The 20043-nt window shown below is 40.1% G+C and overlaps 2 protein-coding genes across 3 annotated transcripts in view; one reads left to right on the top strand and one right to left on the bottom strand.

The window, feature by feature from the left end:
• Nucleotides 1-17685, bottom strand: part of LOC126199292 (zinc finger protein 91-like) — a 44719-nt gene extending 27034 nt beyond the window's left edge. For both annotated transcript variants that reach the window (XM_049936118.1, XM_049936127.1), the window contains exons 1-4: nt 17477-17685; nt 17066-17286; nt 273-484; nt 35-181 (exon numbers count right to left, since the gene is read on the bottom strand). In XM_049936118.1, coding sequence (XP_049792075.1) covers nt 35-181; nt 273-484; nt 17066-17286; nt 17477-17565 — 669 coding nt within the window. In that variant the 5' untranslated portion in view covers nt 17566-17685. The remainder of the gene's footprint in view (nt 1-34; nt 182-272; nt 485-17065; nt 17287-17476) is intronic.
• A 70-nt stretch (nt 17686-17755) lies between these two features.
• LOC126199286 (protein KIAA0100) overlaps nt 17756-20043 on the top strand; it is a 340503-nt gene continuing 338215 nt past the window's right edge. Inside the window, exons 1-2 of the mRNA XM_049936105.1 lie at nt 17756-17950; nt 18312-18438. Coding sequence (XP_049792062.1) covers nt 17892-17950; nt 18312-18438 — 186 coding nt within the window. The 5' untranslated portion in view covers nt 17756-17891. The remainder of the gene's footprint in view (nt 17951-18311; nt 18439-20043) is intronic.

The raw sequence follows: 20043 nt of genomic DNA, 5'->3' as shown, positions 1-20043 counted from the left end.
CAGTTTCTTGCAGCTGATACTGTAAAGCTCTTACCTCATCATCCGATGTCCGCGGTAAACGAAGAATTGTGCACAGCTTAGAATTAGCATCTAAACATGATATAACAAATTTGTGGCACATTTCCAGCTTTGATATGCAAGAACAACAACATCTAGTTGGCAGGGCATCTTGTTCTGTCACCTGAAAAATTTAAGCTGATTAATACACTACAGAGAGAAGACTAATAATGTTAAGAGATTTCAATGTTTTCTGAAAAGACAAAGATACACACCATTATTGGTAGATGTGTGTGTATTTTATTGCAAAGATCCAATTTCTTCCCTTCATCTCCAAAAACTTCTACCAGATCTTCGGATACATTGGCACACAGTCGACAGAGATGAGGTGCTAAAATTTGCAACTCCTCTGTTGTTTCTGACCAGTCAGCAATTCCGGAATTGCAATCATCTGAAAACCTCTCATGGCCAGTAGTTTCTGCTTTCACTACAAAATAAAAGAATGACTATCACACTGGTCAAACCATCAGTTTCCTTAGTATTCGAAAAATTAAAGTTTAAACATAAATAATCAGATACATAACTCAGTATTCTCAAATAACATACAATAAAATAAATATTTACTGCTGGAAGTTCCAGTCAAGTAATGTATAATGTCCCTTCTTGAAGTGTTTTCTACTGGAAAGAGGAAATAAGAAAAGGTAAGGTAAGCTACACATCTGGTAATGGTCCACAATCTCTGAGATTTTCAAGGACGAAAGACTTGTATACAGAACAGTATGTGTTAATAAATTATAGTTTTTCTTTACCAGCAAGACTCAGTGACATGAGGTGAAGTGAGATTTCTTGAAATCTTTGCGACTGTTCTCCATGGAGTATTTTCATCTTGGCAGCCTCACCTCCACAGATGGTCGCCTCACTTACATCTTCCTGAATTGGGTGGTTGGGCGAGCAGATAGAACTCCTGTACGATGCTGAGTAATGGATATGGCATCCTAGGGAGTGATCCTGAGTACGGTACAGCAATAGCTTCACCTTACAGGTACACTATAATCATCTGCAGTTAATTATAATCATCTACAGCTAGCCAGCATGAATTTGACTATTTAATGGTTGATGTCTGGCAGCATAGTAGTCTAAGTTGTTCTTTCTCTGTAGTAACATACAACATGTCCAGGGCATCCACAGTGGATGTGCGTTTTCCTCTGTCTCCAAATGTGTATTTCTCTGTCAGGGAGTTAACCTCGATGGAGGAATTGGTTGTACCTGTGCCTGTTAAATACTGGGTTGTGGTTTGACGGATGTCGCGTTAAGTCCAAGTTGGCCGAGTTCTTTCTTTCTGACATATTTGTGCTAAAAACTGATACAACTCTTCCTCAACATTCTCTATTGCCTCCTGACACGGGTCTGCATTCATGGCTGTTACCTCAAGCTTACTCAGTATGACAGTTTTGGCTGCCATAAAATGCTGTATCTCTTCTCTCACTACCCTTCTGATGACAGAGGTGAGGTTGTGATCATTATCTGAAACTTCTTTAGGGACCACATCTAGGAGTCATTAATACCAGTGGTGGTGGCTGCTGCATAAGAGCACAAACTTTTGACACCTTGCTGATATTTTGGTTATTTTTCTTTGAATACTGTTAAACATAACATGGATGCAGTAATCTGAAATGCACCACACTAAATCTATTGCACTATGCTAAATCGCTACTCTTCTAGACTTCATGAAACTTGGCATCAGGGTCGTGAGCACAACTTAAGTTGTGCACATTTTAAGGAGCTGCACATGCACAACAGGCATGATACAATTGCCTCACGGGCCAAATACATACGGGTTTGATAAACAACATGCGCAGTTCACAGCATGCACAGCTAGCCCTTACCACTCAATTACAAGTTTACATCAATGCCACCAGACGGTAGCACACTGCAGCAGACTTTTATTCCCATTCGCTTGGCATAAATCCCACTAGACAGCAGCACATTCTTCAGATATGCCAATTCGCTCACAATACAGTAAAACTAGATTGGATGTCAGTATATATTATAGTTATACTGACAGAAAAACCTATTTTGTGGATTTCTGAAAGAGTTGTAGTAAATTTAAGTTTTGACTTATCATACAGTAATCCATTTGAAGCACGAGAACCATAATGCACATCGTTGCCTTTCTGGGATTGTGGCATTTATTCATGCTACCGAAATCTGTTAATTTCATGGTGACTCAGGATTATCTGTGCTGTAGGCCCACACTGTATATATATAAACAGTCATGTAAAGCTGTCTCATTAAGTTGCCTAAAATACACTTAAATGAGGGGTCGACTACAGGGTGCTTATGGTTCTCAGTGCCTCATTAGTATTCTAGTCAAGTGACCGTGCTGGTAGACATTATCACCTGAATTCAATCATTTCCACAAACAGCAGTTACGAGCTGGTTGTTTACTGTACTGGTATTGTCTTATGTGGAGTGTCAATATGAACTCCCTTGAATCTGTGTGCTAACAGAAAAGAAAATTACATGGAAAATTTAGTCACAAAGGAGGTAAGGCCTTCCATATCAGATCTACTGACTAAAAGTGATGAAATCAAATAAGTGTGAATACAAGCACACATTTAATGAAGAAGTGTATAACAAGCCATAAGTTGTAGTGTAGGTGCAATGTACAAATGACCCAGAAGTTAATTTCATGGGCTAATCCATATGCTAACAAGGGAACCTCCCCATCGCTCCCCCCTCAGATTTAGTTATAAGTTGGCACAGTAGATAGGCCTTGAAAAACTGAACACAGATCAATCGAGAAAACAGGAAGAAGTTGTGTGGAACTATGAAAAAATAAGCAAAATAAACAAACTGAGTAGTCCATGCGCAACATATGCAACATCAAGGAGATAGTGGGCTCTGGAGAGCGGTGGTCCCGTGGTTAGCGTGAGCAACTGTAGAACGAGAGGTCCTTGGTTCAAGTCTTCCTTGGAGTGAAAATTTTATTTTCTTTATTTTCCCATAGTTATGATCTGTCCGTTCGTTCATTGACATCTCTGTTCACTGTAATAAGTGTAGTGTCTGTGTTTTGCGACCGCACCGCAAAACCGTGCGATTAGTCGACAAAAGGACGTGCCTCTTCAATGGGAACCGAAAACATTTGATCGCAAGGTCATAGGTCAACCGATTCCTCCACAGGAAAACACGTCTGATATATTCTATATGACACTAGTGACGGCATGTGCGTCACATGACAGGAATATGTTGTCGACCCACCTAACCTGCACACTTGGCGAATGGGTAAAAAGATTCTACCACCTTGCCCGATTTAGGTTTTCTTGTTGATGTGATAATCACTCCCAAAAAAGTGATGAAAATATAAAGAGTTTGTGACATAAACTGTAAATAAAAAATTAAAAGTTTTCACTCGAGGGAAGACTTGAACCAAGGACCTCTCGTTCCGCAGCTGCTCACGCTAACCACGGGACCACCGCTCTCCAGAGCTCACTATCACCTTATTGTTGCATATGTTGCGCATGGACTACTCAGTTTGTATATTTTGCTTATTTTTTCATAGTTCCACACAACTTCTTCCTGTTTTCTCGATTGATCTGTGTTCAGTTTTCAAGGCCTACCCACTGTGCCAACTTATAATTAAATCTGAGGGGGGGGGGGGGGGGGGTGCGATGGGGAGGTTCCCTTGTAAGTATCTTGTACATTTGTCTGAAAAAATAAAAAAAGCACGAAAATTTCCCTTATACCAAAGTGTGAAACGAGGATTAGCGAAATCTTAAACATTATTTCATTCCTGTCCTAAACTGTACTTAATTATGTACAAAACAACAATATTCCACAAAACAATTATTTCTTTTTTGGATAAGTTAAATGCATATTGTCGTCGTCGTCGTCGTCGTCATCTGTATCTAAAAATTTGTGAACAGCCAGAATTAATAATCATGAGCCACCACAGAATAACATTTCTTTTGTCCAACTCTCTTCTGCTGCATTTCTTTGATGTGCAGACATCACTTGATGAATTCCTCAATTGTTGTGACATCCTTTGTCAGAACAGTTTGGTATATTGACTTCTGCAATGCCTTTCATGAATTGTAACAATTTGCCAGCTTCTGCGATATTCAGATTCATCACAATGTGACACAAAAGGGGGTGGGGGTCATTGGGATGAAAAACTGGACTGAGGGCACTGCCATTCTTAGATGTAATAAGAGTTCTCCCACTACATGGGGTCAGTAGAGACCTTCCTAAAACAACTGTGCAGACAACTTCAGCATGTAGGTTAACGTGTGAGTGCAGTGTCGTGTTTCTCTGACTGTTGGCTTGTTCTAAATGTGAAGTCGTTATGGCCACTTCAAAATAACAAAGAATGAGCATGAAATATTTTAAACATGATGAGATGAATGTTTAAGACCAACCTCATTATGGACGTCCTGCAACCTTGTGAAATGAGGAAAACATTGTTTAAAGAGAGAGAGAGAGAGAGAGAGAGAGAGAGAGAGAGAGGACTGTCATTTCATGACTGACCAAATTTCAACAGAGACAGGCATTACTTGGAGCTTCTGCCAGCAAATTTTGAGTAAAGATTTGCACATGACACATGTTGCTGTTTAATTTGTTCCGCATCTTCTCAAACAGGAGCAAAGAACCACACACATGTACGTACGCCAGGGCTTGACAAAGTGATCCAAACTTTTTGAACAAAGGCATCACAGGTGATGAGAGTTGGTGTTACGGGTATGACCCAGAAACAAAGCAAGTGTGAAGCCAGTGGAGAACTCCCAATTCTCCCAGATAAAAAAAAAGCAGCAAGGCAAGTGAGGTCGAATGTGAAGACTATGATCACTGCCTCCTTTTTATTCTAATGGAACTGTGCATTGTGAATTTGTACCCACTGGCCAGTCTGTTAACTAGCAGTTTGGTAATATTAAGAGATCTGCAAGAGGATGTGCAGAGGAAACACCCAGGACTTTGGCAACCAGGTGACTGGACCATTCATCACAACAATGCCCCTGCACACAGCCTTAAGAGTGACCCCCTACTTGGGATCTCAGGGATGGTCTGTCATTCCCCACCCACTGTACTTGTCAGATACAGCCCCATGTGGCTTTTTCCTATTCCCACAAATAAAAAAACACAAAGGAATGCATTATGATGATGTGGAGGTAGTAAAAACAGCTTTGCAAAGAGCACTAGATTATATCAAAGTTGAAAAGCTCCAGACATGCTACAAACTGTGGGAAAAATAGTTGACAATTGCATCCCATCTAGTGCAGAGTACTTTGAAGATGACTGAAGGAATTTCGGGAAAATGTTCATGAGTAAATTGTTTATTATAAAATACTTTTTTTTATTCTTTTTTGGGTCACCTTCACAGGGCCAAAACATCCTGTATGTAAGACTGTAGTTTCCCTGCGTCAATGGGCCCTGATCTTCAATTGTTCTGCTTAGTGGACTTGCTGTTGATTGCCACCAAATGTTTTCTCCAGTTTAACCTGGAATTTGTCTCAGCTATCTAGATTTTTTTGTTGGCCTCTAATCACTGCTTGACTGAACAGCCCAATTACAAGTACACATCTGCCAAAATATCATGTCACACCACCTCTCATATTTGGCAATGGATTAAATCTTTTCAGTTATTTGATTGGGCCCTGAGTATCACCTCCAGAAAATACTGGTGAATTCCTGATGTGCAGTCTAACTACTGGAATACATTGGTCTCTTAAATATATGGACCTTGGGAGAATGATGTGCTGCTTCGGGTCCCTATTCATGTAGGCTTTTACATTTCAGTTGGGGCCATGGTTATGTTGGTGTTTTGAAGTACCGAGTTACTCTAACAAACAATGTCGCATCGTAACAACAATCAAGTCCAAATCTGGTGGTAGTGTATCAATGAAGTACAGCACTTGACACTGAAAGCATGTTTACCGCAAACACCAACACACAGCCAGGAGATAAATGACCTCTTAGATGGAGTGTGCTGCTATTTATGAAAATCAAATACTCCAGAATATACAAACATTACAAAAACAAGAAATTTTGAAAACCTTCCATAAATGATAAATACTAAACAACAAATGTAAATGTAGAAAAATGTGTGTTAATGCAGGTGAATAGGGAAAACAATCCAATATTAAATGGATTTTATCATCACTGATGGGATTATATGGTTTAAAGGAAGGGGGAAGGAACCAAACTATAAGGTCATCAGTCCCTTGTTCCTAATAAAACAATGCTACATGTGTGAGAATAAAACAGACAAGAAATATAACACAAAACGGAAAGAAAAGAAAAACCACAAGAATGAAGGAAAGGCAACACACTAAAAGGAACAAAAGAGGGGAAGAAAACAACAGAGACGCTAGAAACAGAAGAGTAAAACACGAAAGCAGCTAACAGTGGCTGGCTGACCACAAGAATAGAAAGGAAAGCCAGCCACTCTGCAACACATTAAAACCTCCACCCTAAAAGCACTAAGGTGGAGGACGCAGAGGGACAAAGGACATGCACTAAAACTTAGATCAAATGAGAAAACCCACCCTCACGAATAAAATGTAAAACTAAATCAACCAATGAGGCGTTGTCAGATAAAATATGTGGCAACGAGTCTGCTAACCCAAGATTTTGTCGCTGGGCAGTCAAAGTAAAACAGTGCACCAGAATATGGACCACTGTCAACCAGGTGCTGCACCGACACTGAGGCATGTCTTCACGGTCCAAGAGGTAACCGTAGGTCGCCCAAGCATGGCCAATGCGGAGACGGCAGAGGACAACTGATTCCCTGCGAGAGGCCCGCATGGAAGACTTCCACACGCTCATAGTTTCCTTAATGATATGCAGTTTGTTGTGCGTACTGTTATTCCATCCATCTACCAAAGCCGAAAAACCCTGTGGTCACTCAGGTTGCGAGGTGGGATATAGCGGCACCGGGAGTGCCTTGTCTTGAGATTTATGTTTCTTCTTCTTCTCCTCTTCCTCCTCTTCTTTCAGAGGTGAAGGAGGGCAGGGCACAGGAGGAATACAGGCTTCTGCCATATCTGGAATCGACAGAGAGGGAGCGACCTAGGAGCTCACAGATGGTGCGTCTTGTGGTCAAGTGATAGGAAGAGTCTTCCGCCCTGAGAGATGCCGGGAAGAGGGGTCCTGGGAGTGAGCCCAATCACCAGCAGGTGCCAAAGAAGGGGGCATTTCTTTGGCCACAGAGTGGGTGCAGCTCCTGAAGTGGAGGTTGCAGGAACTGCAGGGAGGGGGAGGGGGAGGGGGATGGGGCTAGGGTAGGGAAGAGACAGGAGGAGGAAATGAAGTAACAGAGGCAAAAGTTGTAGATAGTGATACTGGATGGAGTCTCTCATACTTTTGGTGAGCCTCATCATACTTGCGTTTTTGGATCTTTTCTCTCTTGTAAGCTCGGCAATCCAGTGAGTGAGAGGAGTGGCAGTGAGCACAATTGACACACACAGGTGGCAGATCACAGGGGCTTCCCTCACGGAGTGGGTGGCCACCTTCACCACACAGAGAGTCTGCCGTACAGCGGGAAGATGTGCCCAAAACACAAGCATCGAATAGGTGGAGGGACATATGGCTATAAGGCTTCAAGTCACATCTGTATTACGTAACCTTTACCTTCTCTGGGAGGGTACCCCCTCCAAAGCCGGAATGAAGGCACCAATATCGGTGTGGTTGTCTTTGCAAGCCTTCAGCAAATGTCTAACAAAATCAACACCACACCGCTCCAGATTAGCCCCGAGTTCCTTATGTGTTTGCAGGATAAGGTCCCTATGAAAAATCACTCCCTGGACCATATTCATAGACTGGTGAGGAGTAAGGCACCAGGACATTGCCAAGATGATCACAGGCACAAAGAGCTGTGGATTGGGTGGCAGAAGAAGCTTTGATCAACAGGGAGCCTGACTGCATTTTCCTAAGAGACTCCATTTCACAAGACTGGTCTTCCATATCCTATTAAAAAGTCATGGAGAAAATGTTTCATCCCAAGACAGCAAGCCTGGCCCTCCTCCCTAGTGTAGCCAGGGAAGGGAAGGTTGCCGGGCCATACGAAGCAGCATTAAATGATCCTTCACCATTCGAAGGGATGGCTGTTTGAGAATGGCCAGATTTTTGCAGCTTGATACACTTCATGCACCAAGCATTAGCCCTGATACCACGCACTCCGACCAGGGGCTCTCCCAATTGGCACCACCCAGCCACATCAAGGGTCATCTGGCACGACGGCCGTTGCCAGGAGTTCCGATGCTACAAGAAGATAAGCAACCGCTCCTTGGCATACATTGGGGGGAGGGGGCAACAGCTATGGTATCAGTAGTGTGATCCCTGTGTTGTCAGGGTGCTCAGCTGTACGGATACATAACAGTTCCACTACACGGACTGGCTACACGTGCTGACCTATCAGAGTGGAAGGCGGCTACAATGGGGAAGACAGAGGAGAAGGCAGGGAGGAGAGGAATCCACACTGCAGGTGCTGGGGAGGGGGCTCTTCCCCAAACAGCTCACACTAAAAAACAGGCAATTTTTAAGTGAAGGTAGTACCTCAAGAGTGGACCCAAATGCCGAAAAAAGGATGAAAGAGCAGGCAGAAGGAACAAAATTGAAACCAATATAGGAAACAAGGTGGATAGCCAGGTTGATATAAATCACAACACCAAGGGAGGTGAAGGATGAGCAACAGGGAAAGAGTGAGGAGAGGGAAGGAGTGCAGGGTGAAGGAAATGCCGCCAGGGAAGGAAGCATTGGCTGCAATAGCTCAGGGCCCCGTTTGCGCCACGCCTGAACTCACGAAAGAACCTTGAGCCTCCCTGGAGGGGGCCGGGGGTAGGTAGAGAGAGAGAGAGAGAGAGAGAGAGAGAGAGAGAGAGAGAGAGAGAGAGAGATTGAGGACTTTTCAAGGAGGCACTGCTGGTAATCCCTGAAATTTCAACATCTTTACAAGAACAACAAACTGTTGGCTGTACACAAAATTGAGAATTGAGATATAACCAACAGAATTCAGGTACTTTGTGATACCACAGCAAGCCACTCTGGTGGACTAAATGGTATACGTAAAAAGCAAAGCTTAATCATGTCATTTTGTACCTACCTTGCTGTCACCACAATTCTGAGTTAGTTTTATGGAGACATTTCAACTAACCAAACAACTTCAGGTCCAGACATAATGCTTTCCAAAACACTTTGAGAAATTTAGAAGAAACTCTAGAAGAAGGTTTACATGACTGGCAGCAAACAAGTGTCTAATGGTGTTCACACTACCACTGGATTACTTTAACATCACTTTTCCACACAGAAAGACCTCCAAGGTGATTACCAAGAACTTTTTGGAGAACAGAATATCATTTTGTGTACTAGGTGCTTAGTTATGCTATGTCGATGGTGAAATATGTTCTCTCATTCAAAATATACCTCTTTCAATATAACTTGACATTATCTCATGGGCAGAAGAAATATCTAAGAATATGTATTTTTCATTCTTGAATGTACTTACAAAACAGCTTTCTGTCATCAGAAATTATTAAATCAATTAAACACCTAATCATAAATTCCTATTCATAAGTGAACAGATTCATAATCACCATGTAGATCTGGGAAACAGTGAGGACAGTGTGGAAACATTTTCCAACACTAATCGGTACATAGTTCCTGGAAATGTGACTACCTGTATTTGACAGAGTTCTAAATGAAATTGATCGAAGTATGACAAGTTATGCTGCAAGCAAACTAAGGTGAAAAAGAGGAAGGAAGATTCAAATCCATCACAGAGCTATCAAATCATCCACGACTACAATAACACTCTCACAAAATATTAAACTGAAAAATTTTTTTGCTATGGTAATATTCTTACAAAATATTAAACTGGAAAACAAACTGTTTCACAAATCTTTGCTGGAGGTCATAAAAAATTCCTAACCGTTACACAATTCCTTTTTAGGAAAAAAAGAAAATACTAAATTTCTGTTCGCTGGGATCTACATCAATACTGCGAAAATCACTGAATTGCATGCCAGAGGGCACATCCCATTGTACAAGTTATTAGGATTTTCCCTGATTCCATTCACTTATGGAGCGTGAGAAGAATAATTGTTTCAGTATCTCTGTGCATGCTTCAATTATTCTAATCTTGTCCTTATGATTCCTATGTGAAGGGGTGGTAGTATATTTGTGAAGTCATCACTTGAAGCCAGTTCTTGAAACTTTGTTAGTAGACTTTCTGAGGACTACATCTATCTTCAAGAGGCTATCCTTTCAGTTTCTTCAGCATCTCTGTTGCCATTTACCACAGGTGAAACTATAACAGTTAACACTCCTGCTGTCCTTCTCTGTATATATTCAATGTTCCCCGTTAAGTCTTATTTGGTACACGTATCACACACTTTAGTAGTATTCTAGAATGGGTTTCCTTTGTAGACAGATACAGAAAGCTGGTTGAAGCCTGAAATTGATAGAAGCGAGATTTTTGAGGAAAATTTAAGTGTATGTTGAAAGGATAGGCAAATAGGAAGTGGAGGTAGTGTCTTTATCGCAGTAGACAAGAAAGTCAAATCCACCAAGATAGAAATTTAAATTGCATTTGTGATTGTTTGGGCAAGGATGATAATTCGATCCTTCTACTGCTCACCAGACTCGTCTCCTGATGTAACTGAAAACTTAAGAGAAAACCTCACTTCACTTGTACACAAGTTTCCCGATCAGACTATAATCATTGGTGGCAACTGTAATCATCCAACAATTAACTGGGAAAATTAATGTTTTGTTGGTGGTGGGCATGATAAGACTTCTGTGAAACTTTACTAATTGCCTTCTTCAATAACTAGAGGAACGTCACTCACAATGGAAATATATTGGGCCTAATGCCAACAAATAGACCCGATGTCTTTGAGGATGTACACATCTAAACCGGCGTCTGTGATCATGACGTGGTTGCGGCAACAATATTACCAAAGTACAAACGACAATTAAAACAAGCAGCAAGATACATATACATTCAGTAATGTAGATAAAATCAGTAAACAAGATAAAAAATTAGCAGTGTCATTTATGAGTGAGGAATTTGCAACTTTCAGGATAGGTCAGGAGCATGAAGAGGAAGTTTAAGAGAGTAGTTGACAACGCACTGGATAGATATGTACCCAGTAGAACATTTCATAATGGGAAGGAATATCCATGGTATACAGTCACTGTGAAGAAGCTTTTAAAGCAACAGAGATTAAAGTATAATAGTCGTAAAACAATGAGTAGGGCTACAGATAAAAGCTGAATGAAACATGTTTGGCTGTCAAGAAACCAATTCATGACACCCTCAATGACTACCATAGCAAAATATTGTCAAATGATGTTATACAGAACCTGGAAGAAATTCTGGTCGTATGTAAAAGTTGTTAATGGCACAAAAGTTAGTGTCTATTCCCTAGTGAACAAGACAGGAACTGAAACTGAGGGTAACAATGCAAAGCTGAAGTGCTCCATTTTCAAACTTCCTTTACAAAGAAAAACCCAGGAGCATTACCCCAATTTAAACCTCTTACCAGAGCAAAGATGAATGAAAAATATTTGTGTCAGTGGTGTTGAGAAACAGCTGAAAACTCCAGGGCAGACAGAATCCCCTCAGATTCTATACGGAATTTGCTGCTGAGTTAGCCCCTTTTCCAACTACAATCTATCGTAGCTCCCTCAAACAAAAAACCATGACCAGTTTTTCGAGAAAGGCACAGTTCACACCTGTTTACAATAAGGGTAATAGAAGCGATCCTCAGAACTACTGTCCAATATCCCCAATATCCTGGATATTGATTTGTTGTAGAATATTAGGACATATTCTGGGCTGAAACATAATGAGGTATCTTGAATGGAATGATCTATTCAATGGCAACGAGCAAGGATTTTGAAAACATTGATCATGTGAAACCCAACGCTCACCTTTCGCACATGAAATACTGAACGCTTTGGATCCAGGCAACAATGTAGATGAAGTACTTCTTGATTTTCAGCATTTGACTCAGTACTGTATCTATACTTATTGTCGAAAGTACGATCATATGGGGATACCAAATAAAATTGATGACTGAATTGAGGACTTAGTGATAGGGAGGTCACATCATGTTATCTTAGATGGAGAGTCATCTTCAGATGGAGAAACTTCAGGTGTGCCCCAGGGAAGTGTGTGGGGACCCATTGCTATTCATGTTGTATATTAATGATCTCTGAGACAATATTAATAGTAACCTCAGAGTGTTTGCAGACGAGGCATTTATCTATAATTAAGTACTGTCTGAAAGAAGCTGTATAAAGATTAAGTCAGATCTTGATATGATTTCAAAGTGGTGCAAAGATTGGCAACTTGCTCACAATTTTCAGAAATGTATTTTCACTTCACAAAACAAAGAAACCTCTTATCCTATGAATATAATATCAATGAGCCACTGCTGGAATCGTCCAACTCATACAATTACCTGGCTGTAATATTTTGTACGAATATGAAATGGAATGATCACATAGGTTCATTGTGGGTAAAGCAGGTGATAGACTTCAGTTTATTGGTAGAATACGGGGAAGCGCAATCGCTCTACAAAAGACATCACTTATAAATGACTCATGTGACTAGTTTTAGAATATTGCTCACATTTGTGGGACCCAGACCAGATAGGACTAAGAGGGGATATTGAATGTATACAGAGAAGGGCAGCACTAATGGCCAAGGACTTGTTTAATCCTTGGGAGAGTGTCACAGAGACTCTGAAGAAACGAAGTGGAAGACTCTTGAAGACAGACATAAACTATCCCGAGAAATTCTATTAAAGTTTCAAGAATTGACTTCAAATGATTACTCTCGGGATATACTACAACATATTACGTGTCACTCACATAGGGATTGTGAGGATAGGATTAGAATAATTACTGCAGACACAGAGGCATTCAATCACTAATTCTTCCCCCGCTTCATACATGAATGGATCACGAAGAAACCCTAATAACTAGCACAATGGGATGCACCCTCTGCCATGCACTTCACAGTGGGATGTAGTCTACCAATAAACTGAAATCTACGACCTACTTACCCACAACTGAGCCTATGTGATACTCCATTTCATGTCCCTATGAAGTACTACATCCAGGTAGCTCTGTGTGTTGGCATATCTTTTTGTGAAGTGCACAATATGACAACATGGTTTGATTCAACATGCATTGTAAACAAAAATGAATCCGATAGAAGTTACATTATAGGAAAAGATAGGATAGATTGCTACTTACTGCAAAGATGGAACGTTAAGCTGCAGACTGGCACAATTACAAGCCACTACAGTCTTCCACCACAGCCGTCATATACAAAAGCAAGCACAACTTACATATACGGCTGACAACTACAGCCAGAATGCAACCATCACATGGGGTGGAATCAGCAACATGGTGTGTGTGTGTGTGTGTTTGTGTGTGTGTGTGTGTGTGATCATTACTGCGGCTACAAGCTTTGTGTAGTGTCTTAATTGTACCTGTCTGCAACTTAATGTGTCATCTTTACAGTAAGCAGCAGTCTATTTTTTTTCCCCTACATTGTTGATATTCCTAACTGGAGTTTCCATTATTTGAGTTACAAATTACATTATTAATGACAACATATTTCTCTTAATTTTTGAGGAAATTCCGCATTTTTTTAGTTCAGAATGTTTTATAACATACCCATATATTCCTTTTAGAGAATAACAGGAAATGGTAGAGAAGGGAAAGAGAACAACACTATTGAATTCATTTATATGTAGGCTATACTGTTTTCCAAATTAAAGTCTTTAGGGAGGCCATCCAATAGTTTTCCAATTGAGTAAAATTAGGATGATTTGGTGATGGGAGCAGCAAAATATTACCTTTTGGAATATTCTCCAGAGTGAAGGACCACTAATAGTCACAGTATCTCCCATGTTTATTATTCAGTTAACGTAGTACATTCCACAATCAGTTGGTATACTGAATTGGAAAAATAAATGTTGCATGTAACACGAACAGTGGTGTGTTATGCATTTGAAAAGTAAATTCCTAAAAGACTTTAGTCATACTCACAATCTGCTGCTACAGTATATTTAGAAAATGTGTTCACTTTCTGTACAGCACAAGAGTTGATACATTTGCTATAAGATGAATCAATGTGCTGTATTTATACTGAAATATTAAATGGGAGGAATGTCTAAAAAGAAATGAAACCTCTCTTATGCACTGGTGGTGGTGATCAAATCAAATTTGATGATATGTATTGTCCAAATGTAAGAACGTCTTAGCTGCACTGAAATGTTAATGACAAATTTGGGGTGAGCGGGCAGTTGTTAAAACTTTCTATGAGAATCAATGGAACTAGTTTTGCGAGTTAAGTTTGTTATTCTGATATAACTGAAAAAACAATAAATATATGATTGTTTCCAAACCAGAAATCACATATCAACAAAAATACTAAAGACATTATCTCAAACTTTAAGGGCTTAAAACTACTTTCACCCAAGAAAATAAAATACAAAGAATGTATGCTGCTGGAAGGAAGGAAAAACAGCATTTACTTCTCAGATCTGACTAATGGTGGAGAGGCAAGGCTTGAAATTAAGAATCGCAGGTTCATTAATAGATGCTGCCGTACGTGCGGAATAGATCATTCATTTATAGCATGAACAAGATACATCGCAGAATTGAACCCTGCAGCAGGCCCGGCCTATTTAGAATAATATTAACCATGAAACTTCCTGGCAGATTAAAACGTGTGCCCGACCGAGACTCGAACTCGGGACCTTTGCCTTTCGCGGGCAAGTGCTCTACCATCTGAGCTACCGAAGCACAACTCACGCCCGGTACTCACAGCTTTACTTCTGCCAGTATCTCGTCTCCTACCTTCCAAACTTTACAGAAGCTCTCCTGCGAACCTTGCAGAACTAGCACTCCTGAAAGAAAGGATATAGCGGAGACATGGCTTAGCCACAGCCTGGGGGATGTTTCCAGAATGAGATTTTCACTCTGCAGCAGAGTGTGCGCAGATATGAAACTTCCTGGCAGATTAAAACTGTGTGCCCGACCGAGACTCGAACTCGGGACCTTTGCCTTTCGCGGGCAAGTGCTCTACCATCTGAGCTACCGAAGCACGACTCATGCCCGGTACTCACAGCTTTACTTCTGCCAGTATCTCGTCTCCTACCTTCCAAACTTTACAGCAGCTCTCCTGCGAACCTTGCAGAACTAGCACCCCTGAAAGAAAGGATATAGCGGAGACATGGCTTAGCCACAGCCTGGGGGATGTTTCCAGAATGAGATTTTCACTCTGCAGCGGAGTGTGCGCTGATATAAAACTTCCTGGCAGATTAAAACTTTAGAGCACTTGCCCGCGAAAGGCAATGGTTCCGAGCTCGAGTCTCGGTCGGGCACACAGTTTTAATCTGCCAGGTAGTTTCATATCAGCGCACACTCCACTGCAGAGTGAAAATCTCATTCTGGAATATTAACCATGTTCCACCTAACACGATCCTTTGCTTCCTATCATTTCAATACAAAGTGAACCACAGGATCTCATACAGAGGACAATAGCTGTACATATAGATTAACTTTTTTGTTTTGATTCATATTATTTTGAGGAAGACATGTACTCAATGCTAACAAATAGCATGACGAGGTGCCGAAGTGCACAAGATGCAATTGAGTACGCCAGGTAAATAACAGTTTGTAGGATTGTGGTTTACATTAAGGTTACTGAATGACAATTTTAAAATGTTACAATGTAGCACAGACAATACAATGAGTTAATTGTAAGCTGACAAATTTATGAAGGGGGCAACAGGGAGTGCAAGACGCAAGCCCAGCCTGCACACAGACAGCCAAGGCATGATGATATGTTCACTGGGGAGGGGAGGACGATTTGGAGGGGGCAATGCCGGGCCCTTGCAGTGCTGCCACCATTAACTGCACTTCATGCTGCCACAACACGCTTAGAAATAAAAATTCTGTTTCAATGCTGCTCGCTAACGGAACAGTGCTGAATACAGTCACGCATAAAAGTAAAAATTCATACAAATTCTGCTTGCAAGTGAACACTGCTAAATACAGTGAAATGCAACAAAGAAATCAGCAGACATTATCTACCTCCACAGTACCATTAGTGTTAGTTCCTAATATTGGTCAGAGCCAAAAAACCAATCATCATTAGCCTAGCCAAATCCAACCAGCTTTTACTTATTCTGGGCTAGGGAGTGGTATGTCAACTAAAAGATAATGCATTGTACACTGTGTTAAAAAGCCAACACTAACCAGAAAAAGGGAACATAGGTAAAGAAATTTCATCAATGCAGGCTAGAATTAAAGAATAAAACTGCATATAACCATAGGTTAATTAAAACATTGCCTTGGAAAAGGGTTTGTGATACAATTTTGATGATTAGTTTTAAGAAGCCCTCCACAAAATGTATGGTTATGGATTAAACCAATTAATGATACAAAAATGTCACAATATACACAAGAAATAGTTTCTAGCTCGATTTTCAGATACACACAAAGAGGGGTGTTAGAGGGGGCGGGGGTAGAGGGGGGGGGAGGAATCAACATTACAGTAAGTATTTTATCTCTCAAATTTTTAAATACCCTCTCTCTCTCTGATAAGCATTATTCACATAATATTTGTAATGATGCAGATTTCCAAAACAGTATCTATAGTATATGCACTATGATACTGTAGAGCAATGCCGTAATGTTGACAGCATATACATCCTGGCAAAAGCAGCGACAGCTTAATACTTGAGGAATCGCATTTTACTGAATACATTCCAAAAAGTTATATTGGAATATCACAAGCTTCCTTTACATATCAAGTACGTATTGTTGGCAGTAATTTCCATTATGTTTTTTGGAGCACATTGGGAACACCTCACACGTATTATTCACTAAAACTAAAAATTGCAGTTTTTTGACTTTTCACTTTTCTAGCCGCGGTGCGATATATTTGATTTACTTCCAGTTGAATGAAGCGACAAAAAAGTATTCCTAGACAGTTCTTAAACTTCTGTTTACAGACTTCATTATGAAATTTAAATTTGATATATACCTCTGAATCTCGGCCTGTGACGACTCCTATTGTTGGAACCATTGAAAAGCGTTGGAAGTGCATTACGAATCAATTTCTTTCTCTGATCGCCAACAAACTGAGGTGGTCTGAACTGAGCCGAATCAAAATGCACCGAACATAGGCGGTATTTTTCATAAATGGCCGTTGCAGGTATGCCCTGAAGTTGAAATAGTCCAGTTCTTTCAAGCCATAGCCTGCACCTGAAATGTAAAAATTTATGAAACTCTTCAGACTCTTCAATTAACCTAATCGCCTACCAAATGCAAGAGCTTTTGTATAACTGAAACAATATTTCTGCCATCATACACTTCAATTATACATGCAAAATGCAACGAAATGAGCAACATAGTACTGCCATAGACAAGAATTAGCAAGTTTGTGACGAGTTACCTTCCTGCATTTCGCGGGAATCGAAACAAGCTCACGTTGTGTTGTCCTGGCTTGCTTCCACACGCAACACATTGATTTGTACTATACATTCTAAGTGTCGTCAAGCGAAACCAGACTCTCACTAATACCAGGAACTATTTATCACATTAACCACCCAAATACGACACCTCTTTCTGTTTAGAACTGAGCGGTTTAACTAACCAAGCAAACATCTCTGAAAGAACACAGATAAACGTCAACTTTGTATCGATATTGACGCCACAATAGTTCGATCTATTGCGAGAATGAGAGTGACTGCTTGACGGAGGAAAGTATGAGCGAAGGTTTATCCGTCGACACCCATTTAGCGGTGAAAATGATGCAGTGTTTTTCTAAGTTTAGGACAAAGTTGCTATGATAACCCACTTCTGAAGCTATGGATGGATTTGTTATCTTTCTAATAATTTGTACTCTGTTATTCTGCAGTGTGTCATGGTATGTATACATATAAAATACCCGTGTAAAATCTGACTGAACGTACCTGTCTTAAAATTATCTACATAGTGACTACACACAGCCTGTAGTTTCTCGTGTTTGTCAACACGTTTTGTGGTGCTAAAAGTAGAGTTCGTCTACTCTTCGTATTTGTTAGTACATTTGCATGGTGTTCACAAACAATTTCATCAAAAATAAATCATACAAATTATTTCCTACTTGCTGTTCTTATATTTCCAAGCATAACTGCTTGTACACTAGTAAGCCCCATCTAGATGAGTCGTGCAGTTGCCATTGGTTTAGGATAATCTTAGTGTGGGTGTCAATTGATTTAAGTCTAAACATGTCAAATTTTCACCAGGCTCTTGCCAAAAGTTCTGGCGTGGTTGCTAAAGAGGAAATTCAGTATAGACGTGAGAATTGGACGTATTGGCATTCCTTACCTTACCCTCAAAGATGTGTTTCTGTCACGTCATGGTGTTTCTGTGGTAAGTTGAATAATATACCAGCTGTAGCATATTGTTAGCTTGTTTATGTATATTAGTTACATATGTATCTAACATATAAAATATTGTGCGTCATCAGTACAAGAATTTTATCTAATGTGAAATTACCTGAACAACTAAGTCTCTAAGAAGCAAGCAAGTTAATGTAATGTTATAATGTAGAATTTCAATAATGTTTCACATTCAAAGTTATTTATAGTTTGTGCATAGTATCAGGATATTTAACTGACTAATAAAATGTTCCATAACTTATGTTCATAATCAGTGCTATGACACACAACAATGCATTTGTAATTCATGTATGGGGTGTGTCCATGCATGCCGTATATTATTTAATCTTGCCCTACAATCCTTATGGGAGTGATATGTAGGAAGTTGTTGTATATTCTTAGAACCACCATTTAAAACTCGTTCTTAAAACTTTATAAGTAGGCTTTCTTGAGATAGCATTGAGCTATATGTTGGTCATTTATAGACATGCAGTTGACTTTCATCTTCCTCTCAGGAACACCAATGTGTCATTGGAATATATTAATTGAAACTACTTTAATAAGCTGAAAATATTGGGTAGGTGTATAGATTTGTAACATCTTGCCATAAGTCCAATAAACAAACAGATACGCATAACACAGACTTAAGTCTTCAATAATATATTCTTCTTCACCATTTACAACATTCTGCCAACACTGGGGTAACTTTTTAATTCTGCTACTAGAAATCGTGTGTTTTTGAGCTCATCAGTTCATGTTCAGTGTACTTTTTCATCTGGAAAAGAAACTTGAAAGTTGTTGGATAGAGAATGGAAAACGTTAAAATCTTTGGGTGCCAAATCAGATGAATAAGGTGTGTGTGGAATGACATCCCAACCCCACTCCTGTTTAAAGTTTTTTGCCAGTCTAGCGCAAGACATGTCAGCAGTGATGGTTACACCTCAGGAAAGCAATTCATAGTACACCACACCATCACTATTCCATCAGATGCATAACACTATCTTTTGTGGATGTGGGCAGGTCTTTATAGGGGGATTTATTGCTTTGTTTGGGCTCAACCATTCCTTTCTTTTCCTTATGTTAGTTTAAAGCACCATTTCCCTTCGCCAGTAATGATACAGACTAAGAATGATCGGTGTTATTCATAAGCCAGTTGATAACGAGCAAGCAGAGATACACATATGACCACATGGCGAGTTTTATCTCTTTGGCATAGACCATGTGGTACCCATACACCCAATTTTTGAACCTTCCCCATTCCATGCGAATGTCATACAGTGGTGGACTGATCACAGTTCATCACATTTGCCGATTCTCGAGTACACTGATGTGGATCATGGTGGATTAATGCATTTAAATGATCTTTATCAAATCATGAAGGTCATTCTGAATGTGGAGGGTCACTAGTGTCAAAACGATTCTTCTTAGAATGAGAAAATCATTTTCTTGCTGTGCTCTGTCTAGTGACATTATCCTTGTACACGTCACAAATGTTTCTGCCTGCCTCCACTACTGTTACTCCTCACTGAACTCAAACAGATGAATATGCCACATGTTCTGATTTCTCCACTTGGGGGTTAACAGAAACATCCGATTC

Source organism: Schistocerca nitens, chromosome 1 (assembly GCF_023898315.1).
Source record: "Schistocerca nitens isolate TAMUIC-IGC-003100 chromosome 1, iqSchNite1.1, whole genome shotgun sequence".
Taxonomy (NCBI): domain Eukaryota; kingdom Metazoa; phylum Arthropoda; class Insecta; order Orthoptera; family Acrididae; genus Schistocerca; species Schistocerca nitens.
Note: the sequence above shows the minus strand (reverse complement) of the source record. Positions and strands in the feature narration are given on the sequence as shown.